At 46.7% G+C, this 9331-nt stretch overlaps 1 protein-coding gene across 1 annotated transcript; it reads left to right on the top strand.

Moving 5' to 3' along the window:
- Positions 1 to 1799: 1799 nt before the first annotated feature.
- B3gat3 (beta-1,3-glucuronyltransferase 3) lies at positions 1800 to 9325 on the top strand. The gene is made up of 5 exons (XM_075973447.1): positions 1800 to 2067; positions 3618 to 3792; positions 7946 to 8306; positions 8486 to 8776; positions 9121 to 9325. The coding sequence occupies exons 1-5, from the start codon at positions 1986 to 1988 to the stop codon at positions 9217 to 9219; spliced, it is 1008 nt and encodes a 335-aa protein (XP_075829562.1). The 5' UTR covers positions 1800 to 1985; the 3' UTR covers positions 9220 to 9325.
- Positions 9326 to 9331: the final 6 nt, after the last annotated feature.

The raw sequence follows: 9331 nt of genomic DNA on the forward strand, positions 1-9331 counted from the left end.
TCCTGGAACTCACTTGATAGACCAGGCTGGCCTCAACTCATGAAAATCCGCCTGTCTGCCTCCCAAGTGCTGAGATTAAAGGTATGTGCTATCACTGCCCAGCTGCTAATAGCACTTTTAAATTTTTTGTTTTTGCTTTTTTTGTTTTGTTTTGTTTTTATGAGAGAGGGTTTGTCTGTAATATTTATGATTGGCTGTCCTGGAACTTACTTTGTAGACCAGGCTGACCTGGAACTCAGATCTACCTGCCTCTGCTTCGCAAGTGCTGGGATTAAAGATGTGTGCCACCATGCTCAATTTAAGACAGGATTTTTATATGTACCCCACTGGCTTTGAGCACCTGATCCTTTTTTCCCTAGTTTCGCAAATGCTGGGATTATAGATAAATATCACTCCACTTAGCTTTTAAAAACTGGTTTGCATTGCTGGGGATTAGACCTACAGAAAATGCTATACCAGCATTTAAAATATCCTCCTCCCATTGTTAGTTGAACTTGCTAGGTAGGAGCTTCTACTCATCTGTTCTGTAGACTGAAAGAAAGATTGAGTCAGGAGTTCAAGACCATACTAGACAACAGACCCTTTTGATGCGGGGGAGGAGCAGCTGTGCAGGCAGGTGGAGTTCAAGTCCTAAACTATGCATGTTGGAAGAAGCTATTCTGGGCTACGCCTCTTAAAACTACATGGGTTTTCTTTGGACCACTAGCTCAAAAAATGACCTGAGCTTCACTCTGTAGCCCTAGCTGTCCTAGAACTCGCTCTGTAGACTCAGAGATCCACCTTCCTCTGCCTCACAAGTGCTGGAATTAAAGTGTGCACCACCACCGTCCAGCCCTAAGTAGTTCTTAGTATTTTTTAATCATATTCCTTTATGTGGCTTGGTTACCTTTGTTCTGTATTCCCATCCTGTTTCCTCTGAGCTGGCTGGAGATTCCTCCTTCCTCCCAGAGCAGTAGGTGACTGTAGCTAAATGAAAGGATTTTGAATGTTTTCATCATAATGATGTAACATTGAGAAAATGTTTACTGATATGAACATCAACTTTTGTGTTTTCTTTAATTACATATTGAAACAATACTACAATTTATCTATGCGGGAAGGTTCCAGGTAGCCTACCCTGAATTCTCCACCTTAATATGTAATGGAGGAGCTTGCCTCCACCTTCCACGGTGTGCTGGGATTGCAGACAAGCACCACTTTCCCGGGTTCATGTTGGTGATGTAAACCAGTGCATACTAGACAAGTGCTTTTACAAACTGAGCTACTTCCCCGACTAAATATATAAATGAAATGTTAGTAAATAAAGTCACCCATTGCTCTAGTGACAGTTTATAAACTTGGTATCCTTTTACCTCAGGAAACAGATTTACATTACAATTCATAACAGCAAAATTATGTTTATGAAGTAGCAAGGAAAATAATTTTATGGCTGGGGAGTCGCCACAACATGAGGACTCTATTAAAGGGTTACAGCATTAGGGAGACTGAGAACCACTGGAACAGACCCAACTGAAGTGGACTGGCACCTGGCAGGCCATAGATTTCATTCATTGGTTGAACGAGTATTGAATGGCTGTTTCTTTGGACAGCCAGCGCTGGTGCAGAGGCTGAAAAATGAATGGATGACTAAAAACTCGGGAAGGGGCGGGACTTATTCTCAATTCTTAGCTCCACGTTGAGCAAGGTCCCACGTGCTCCCACCAAGGTTCTGACTGCCGGTCGTGAACGCCAGACACAGCGGACATGGCGTCATCACCCTGGTTGGCCTACCAGGAGGAGGGACCGGAAATTATCTTGGGGAGGGGCACCACTGGCCGGAAGTGGTCCCGTGTGGCGCTCGGAGACCCAGGTTCTCGAGAACTACTACAAGGGGGTGCGGGGAAGGCGGGGCTCGGGGCTGGGCGGGGCCCGCAGGAGGGCCGAGGGGCGGGCTGACCTGTCCCTGCCGGTCCCCGGCGGACCCCGCCTGCCCCGGCGGCGCGGCCATGAAGCTGAAGCTGAAGAACGTGTTTCTTGCCTACTTCCTGGTGTCGATCGCTGGCCTCCTCTACGCGCTGGTGCAGCTCGGTGAGCGGGGCGGGGCGGGGTGCGGAGGGCCGGCCCTAGGCGCAGGGGATGAGCCCCGCAGACGGCTGCTTCCCGCTCGACCCTCGGGACAGCTCTCGGTGGCCCCATGTCTAGAACTCCGTGGTCTGCAGCTCCACGAATGCCAGCCAGGCCAGAATGACCCCGCCGCCGCCTCCGCTGCCGCCGCGCAACCCATTTCTCACCCCTCCCCTCCCTGACAGGTTTTTGAGAATCCTATGTTCGTTCTCCCCTCAAGCTCTTTGGTCCCCCCCGCCCCCCAAGGCCATCTATTTCTCATTCTTAAGGTGTTAGGCCAGATGTCACCACAGAGAGGACTTCCATGACCACCTTAGCTTAAGTAATCCTTCTTAGTCCCGATTCCTTTTTAATATTTTATTTTCTAAGTGGTCCATATCGCAATTTGTAATGACTTTATTAGTGTCTGCTTCTTTCACCAGAGTGATAGCTCCGTGAGAGTAGGGCCCTTTTTTCCCCTCTTTGCTTTATCTTAAAGCAGGGTTTCCCAAGAGTATTCAATAAATGTTTATCCAGTGATGGAATCAGTGAATTTACTGACAAGTCAGTGGTCACAGACCATGGAGCAGATTGAATCCAGCCTTTTATCCAGAAACTTGGGTAAACGCTTCTCAGGTATTGCCATTACGTGAGTGTCGAGTGGCTCAGACTTTGCTATTCCTTATTGGTCTAGAAGGTAACATTAGGATCATAGGTAGGAAGGATAGGAAGGCTGGCAGATAACCAGCTCGAGTTAAAATAGTAGCAGGGCTGAGGGTGTAGTGATAGAGCACAAGCAAGTTTGAGGCCCTGGAGTGAAGCCTCAGCAAAAAAAAAAGTGACAGATGGAATTGATTAATAATGAAAGTTAAACCAGGTGGTAGTGGCACATGCCTTTAATCCCAGCGGTGAGTTCAAGACCAGCCTGGTCTACAGAGCTAGTTCCAGGACAGCCAAGACTACACAATAATAACAAGAAAAAAGTGTTAAATATAGTGGCCCAACATTTGGAAAACAGGCCAGTGGGTTAAGGGTTTGAGGCCAGCTTGGGGCCATATAGCAAGACCTTGTCTTAAAATGACAACAGTAGTCTTGGAGAGATGGCTCAAAGGTTAAGAGCACTGAGTGGTCTTCCTGAGGTCATGAGTTCAATTCCCAGCAACCACATGGTGACTCACAACCATCTGTAATGATCTCTGTACCCTCTTCTGGTGTGTGGGCATACATGTAAACAGAACACTATATACTAAAATAAAATCTTAAGAAAGAAAAGGGACTTGGAATTAAAAAAAAAAACAAGACAACAATAAAAGAAAGATAAAGCGTGCCTGCTAGTTAAAAGTGACCTGCCTACCACCATGCTTTTTTTTAATTAATTAATTTATTTATTAAAGATTTCTGCCTCACGCTTTTTTTTTTTTTTTAAAGTATTGGCTAGGAGTTAAAAGGCTTTTGACTCTGGGTTGCCGAACTACTTACTGTCTTGTGGTTCTCTGCCCCAATTCCCATTCCCTGTTGGTGCATCTTGGGACCAGGCCAGCCATGTGACTGCCTCTCTCCACTGCGAGCGGCAGCTGAGCAGCTTCGACAGAAGGACCTGAGGATTTCCCAGTTGCAAGCTGATCTCCGCCGCCCACCCCCTGTCCCAGCCCAGCCCCCTGAACCTGAGGCTCTGCCTACTATTTATGTCATCACCCCCACCTATGCCAGGTATGGCTCTGGGCTAGTGACGGGTTTGAACTAGGATAGTCCTCAGACCAGAGTTTGCAAAATGGCACGATAAATGGTCTATCTTTAATACGGTTTGTGGGAAAGGTTTTTTTTTTCCCTATAAAAATAGACAAAGAAGTTGGGCGGTGGTGGCACAAGCCTTTAATCCCAGCACTCGGGAGGCAGAGGCAGCAGATCTCTGTGAGTTTGAGGCCAGCCTGGTCTACAGAGCTAGTTCCAGGACTTTGGCTACAAAGCTACTAGGAAACCCTGTCTCAAAAAACAAACAAAAAATAGGCAAAATGATAATAGGAAGTAGATTGTTTTACTGAGTTACTGCTAAACTTTTCTTTCCTCCCCTTAGTCAGGGTTTCTCCTTGTAGCCCTAGCTATTCTGGAACTAGCTCTGTAGACCAGGCTGGCCTTGAACTCATAAAGATCTACCTGTCTCTGTCTCCTTGGGAGTACTGGGATCAAAGGTGTGTGCCACCACTGCTCTGAGTTACTGCCAAGTTTTAAAATAGGACACTAAAGTTTGAAAGAAAATTTGAGCTCAACAGTGACTTAATTTCTTTTTTTAAAGATTTATTTATTTATTATGTATACAGCATTCTGCCTCCATGCCAGAAGAGGGCGCCAGATCTCATTACAGATGGTTGTGAGCCACCATGTGGTTGCTGGGAATTGAACTCAGGACCTCTGGAAGAGCAGGCAATGCTCTTAACCACTGAGCCATATCTCCAGTCCCATGAATTAATTTCTTTTAGTAAATTCTTGGTTAGAAAGTTATAACATTTTGATTAGATCCAGGTGTGGTAGTTGACATCTGTGATCCCAGCACTTGGGAGTCTGATGACTACTGGTTTGCATCCATCGTGAGTTTACAGAGTAAGACTCTGTCTCAGAACAAACAAGCAGACAAACCAAAAACACCCAACAACAAGAACAAAAAAGTAAAAACACCTGTGTAGAAAACGAGGGCTGCTGGTTGTGGTGGTGGTGCATGTAGGATTTGCTGAAGGAGGCAGAGGCAGGAGGATCACGAGTTTGAGGCCAGCCTGGGCTACACATTAAAAAAAAGAAAAGAAAAGAAAAAAAACAGGGCTTAGCTTTTCCTAGGCCCTGACAGTGATCCCCAGCAAGGGCTTGTGGAAAGGGACAGGGTAGTCTACCAGCTTTTAGAAATGATTTGGGGCAGGATCCTGTTACTTGCATTGTGCTTTTTTTTTTTTTTTTTTTTTTTTTTTTTTAGTTTTTCGAGACAGGATTTCTCTGTAGCTTTGGAGCCTGTCCTGGCACTAGCTCTTGTAGACCAGGCTGGCCTCGAACTCACAGAGATCCGCCTGCCTCTGCCTCCCTAGTCCTGGGATTAAAGGCGTGCGCCACCACCACCCGGCTATGCTTCGTTTTTTATTTTTTAACCAGGGACTGCACTAGATGTTTGGCTTTGGGTTTTTTTTTGTTTTTTTTTGTTTTTTTTAAAGTCAAAACCTTGTTTTAGTACTGAGAAGGCCAATTTAGGAGTGTAGTTTGGGACCTGCAGCCACAGAGTCCTGTTAGCGTTAGCATACCTTCCTGGACTCAGGTGACTAAACCACTTAGGCAGCTGTAGACACTGGCACTCATACACTTACACAAATCACCAACTCCCAGAGCAGTGAACTGATGAGGAGGAAACCCAGAAGAGGCAAACCACATATTCCAGACCTTTCTTTAAAATAATTTCAGGTTGGACATTCAAAATTAACCAAATAGGGGCTGGAGAGAGGGCTTAGCAGTTAAGAGCACTGGCTGTACTTTGAGAGGTCCCTGGTTCAATTCCCAGCAACCACATGGTGGCTTACAACCATCTATAATGAGATCTGGTGCCCTCCTCTGGCCTTCAAGCAGAACACTGCACACATAATAAATAATCGGTGATACTTCCAGGCCAGTCAGGGCTCCACAGGGAGATCATGTCTCAAAATGAACAAACAAGTTTCTCATCTGGAGGAAAATGACCAGGACTTTTTTTTCTTTTTTCTTTTTCTTTTTTCTTTCTTTTTTTTTTTGTTTTCGATTGCTTTGTTTTTTGAGACAAGGGTTTCTCTGTGCAGTCCTGGCTGTCCTGGAACTCACTCTGTAGTCCAGGCTGGCCTCAAACTCGCAGAGATCCACCTGTCTCTGCCTCCCAAATGCTGCCACAACCACACAGTCCTTTAATTTTTTGAGACAATGTTTCACTGTGTAGCCATGGCTGACCTGGAACTTGCTATGTAGACTAGGCTGGCCTTGAACACCTGTGTCTTTGCCTTCCAAGATTTAATTGGTTAAAATAGATTAAAATTTGTTATCTTGTCTACTTACTTGCTTTTTATTTTATGAATCTATGTTCCTGCCTGAGTGCAGGTTTGTGCACTGAGAGTGCAGATACCACAGAGGCCAGAGAGGGTGGCAGGTCCCCTGGAACTGGAGTTACAGGTGCTTGTGAGATGATGTGGGTATTGGGACTCAACACTGGTCCTCTGTAAGGTCATCAAGTTCTCTTAACTGTTTCTCTGACTAGTTTTTCTTTTCTGTTTTTTAATTTTGAGATAGGGTTTCACATTGACTCGCCTGTAGCTTACTGTATAGACCAGGCAGGTCTATATTCACAGAGATCTGCCTGCTTCTGCCCCCTGAATGCTAGGTCTAAAGGTCCTAACTTATTTTTCTAAAATATATCTTTGTCTAGGAGGTATAACGTGGTGGCTAAATTTTTTTTTTTTTTTTTTTTTTTGTTTTTCGAGACAGGGTTTCTCTGTGGTATTGGAGCCTGTCCTGGAACTAGCTCTTGTAGACCAGGCTGGTCTCGAACTCTCAGAGATCCACCTGCCTCTGCCTCCCCAGTGCTGGGATTAAAGGCATGCGCCGCCACCACTCGGCCTGTGGTGGCTAAATTCTTGCTTAGCATATGCAAGGCCTTGGGTTCAATACCTAATATTGAAACAAACAAACAAATAAATAATATTGTTGCTAGGGATGATAGCATACTTGTAATCTCAGAATTCAAACAGAGCCAGGAAAGTTGTTGAATTTGAGGCTAGCCTGGGCTAAAGTGTGAGACTTTATCTCAAAAGCCAAAATATTTATAAAACTTATCAAAGCATTCACCTAATTTTATTTTATTTTTATTATTTAGTTACTGGTGATCGAACCATGTACAGGCTAGGAAAATATATTACCACTGAGATGCATTTCCAGCCCTATCCATCTTATTTGTTTTTTTGAGGCAAGGTCTCTCCCTATAGTCCTGGCTGTCCTGGAACTTGATATGTAGACCAGGCTGGCCTCAAACTTCAAAGAGATCTGCTTGCCTCTACCACCCAAGTGCTGGGATTAAAGGTATCCACTCTGCCCCTCGTTTTTTTCATTTCTTTATTTGTTTATTTATTTATTTTGTTTCTTCAAGACGAGGTTTCTCTGTGTATCCTTGGCTTTCTTAGAACTCTCTGTAGATCAGGCTGGCTTCAAACTTACAGAGATCCACCTGCTTCTGCCTCCCCAAGTGCTGGGATTGAAAGTGCACTACCACCGCCCGGCTTATACCCATCTTCTTAAACCACTTTTCCTTCTGAGTAAACTTGATGCATAGATTAAACCATTTCCCAGCATATTTTACTTGATAAAACAGCAGGCAGGATACGGTGTCCCACACAGGGAGGCAGAGATGGGAGGAGCAGGAGTGCAAGGCCATCCTCAAGGCCATCCTCACCAGCGCGTGGAGTTTGGGGCCTTAACAACATAAGACTCTGTATTGAAAACTAGAACCAAAATACAAACTTATTCAGACTCAGATCCATCTGATTCCAAATTGTGTGCCCTATAGTCTTGGCCCAGTCTGAGTCCTGAGGTTGAAGTGGGTAATGACCTGGTCTGGAAAGGCAGGGCGGGTGAACATCTGCATGAAATTGACACTTAAGGTAGAGGGAGGCAGCGTGGCAGTGTCTTGATGCTCGTGTGAATACCTGAAGCCCTGGGTTCTGTCCTAAATAACACGTGCCCACATGCAGAGCTTAGGCACTGGTGGAGAAAAAGCCAAGAGAGATGCTAACTGGCCAGGAGCAGCTGTCATCCTAAGTGCTGTGGGCCAAGGCTGCCTGGCCCCTTCCTTCCTGCATCTCTCCCCCTGCAGGCTGGTACAGAAGGCAGAGCTGGTTCGGCTGTCACAGACCCTGAGCCTGGTGCCCCGTGTACACTGGGTGCTGGTGGAGGATGCTGAGAGCCCTACCCCGCTGGTCTCGGGGCTGCTGGCTGCCTCTGGTCTCCTCTTCACACACCTGGCTGTCCTAACCCCCAAGGCTCAGCGACTTAGGGAAGGTGAGCCAGGATGGGTTCGGCCCCGAGGAGTAGAACAGCGCAACAAGGCCCTGGACTGGCTCCGAGGCAGAGGGGGTGCTGTTGGTGGGGAGAAAGACCCACCACCACCAGGGACCCAGGGAGTCGTGTATTTTGCTGACGATGACAACACCTACAGTCGGGAGCTCTTTAAGGAGGTGAGCCCTGGGATGAAGGTGGGAAAAGAGGCCAGCTAGCATCAGCTTCCTTCTTTTTGCTAATGAGTGTGGATGTAGGCTGCTGGGTGCGGGTGCGGAGCAGTAGGGAGAGGGATCAGTGAACAAAGTGGTTCTTTCCCCTGGGCCACAGCTCTCTTTTTTTCTCTCATCTCTATTAGATGCGTTGGACTCGTGGTGTTTCAGTATGGCCTGTGGGGCTGGTGGGCGGCCTGCGATTTGAGGGTCCTCAGGTACAGGATGGCCGGGTTGTGGGTTTCCACACAGCATGGGAACCCACCAGACCCTTTCCCCTGGACATGGCGGGCTTTGCTGTTGCCCTGCCCTTGCTGTTGGCTAAGCCCAATGCCCAGTTTGATGCTACTGCACCCCGGGGCTACCTGGAGAGTAGTCTCCTGAGCCATCTCGTGGATCCCAAGGACCTGGAGCCACGGGCTGCCAACTGTACTCAGGTAAGAGGGTGGAGAAGCTGGTTCTGGGATGAGCAGTTAATGGGAGAAGTGGAATTGGTGTTTGAACCAGGATCTCTGGTCTCATCAGCTTTCACTCTGTTGAAAAGACTACTGAGATTCAGGAAAGGCTCCTGCCACTTCATCTTACAGATTTTGTGAACCCTTGTGTATATCAGGGTCGTGAACAACCCCATTTTAGAGGCCGTAAAGTTCCTCCACCCCCATACTTCATAGATTATATACCAACTCTGAATGCAGAAGAGGGGGCTGGTGAGATCTGTTCTAGAACACATACCTCAGGGCCCTGGGCATGGCTGGTCCTGACCCTAACCCTTCCTTCACAGGTACTAGTATGGCACACACGGACAGAGAAACCTAAGATGAAGCAGGAGGAGCAGCTGCAGCGGCAGGGCCAGGGCTCAGACCCAGCCATTGAGGTGTGATGGCAGCTTCATCCTGACTTCTACCTTATTTTAGGCACATACCTTGTGGGACTGGGCTCCAGGCCAATCCAGGATGTGGTTTTTTGTTTTTGTTTTTGTTTTTTTTTTTTTT

The sequence above is a fragment of the Microtus pennsylvanicus genome, chromosome 5 (assembly GCF_037038515.1).
Source record: "Microtus pennsylvanicus isolate mMicPen1 chromosome 5, mMicPen1.hap1, whole genome shotgun sequence".
Classification (NCBI taxonomy): domain Eukaryota; kingdom Metazoa; phylum Chordata; class Mammalia; order Rodentia; family Cricetidae; genus Microtus; species Microtus pennsylvanicus.